The 307-nt window shown below is 61.2% G+C and overlaps 1 protein-coding gene across 1 annotated transcript in view; it reads right to left on the reverse strand.

Annotated features, from left to right (window-relative positions):
- LOC104275830 (WAS protein family homolog 1-like) overlaps positions 1 to 303 on the reverse strand; it is a gene marked incomplete at its 5' end in the record, with an annotated part of 1,741 nt that extends 1,438 nt beyond the window's left edge. Inside the window, one exon of the mRNA XM_009871890.1 lies at positions 156 to 303. Within this exon, the coding sequence (XP_009870192.1) occupies positions 156 to 303 (148 nt within the window). The remainder of the gene's footprint in view (positions 1 to 155) is intronic.
- Positions 304 to 307: the final 4 nt, after the last annotated feature.

Below are 307 nucleotides of genomic sequence, written 5' to 3' on the forward strand. Positions count from 1 at the left end.
CCCCGGACCCCTCCCCCAGCCTGTGCGGAGAGACAACACCTTCAAGCTTGGTATGTTCACTGTGCTCCTGGCTTGCCCGTGTCCCCCCAGACCTGCACGTCCCCAGCCTGGCACAGAGAGCAAGGAAGGTCAGTTCTACTGCAGAGCCTAAGCACCTTGTTCTTGTTCCTTCTGCTTCTTCTTCTCCAGCTTCCTCTCCTTGACGCTGCGGAGGTTGGCCTTCCCAATGCCGCCGGCCTGGCGGATGGACTCCAAGAGACTGGCACGCCCAGTAGAGGGGTTCACCACCTCCTTTGGGGCTCCCTGG

This window comes from Apaloderma vittatum, unplaced genomic scaffold (genome assembly GCF_000703405.1).
Source record: "Apaloderma vittatum isolate BGI_N311 unplaced genomic scaffold, ASM70340v1 scaffold29926, whole genome shotgun sequence".
Taxonomy (NCBI): domain Eukaryota; kingdom Metazoa; phylum Chordata; class Aves; order Trogoniformes; family Trogonidae; genus Apaloderma; species Apaloderma vittatum.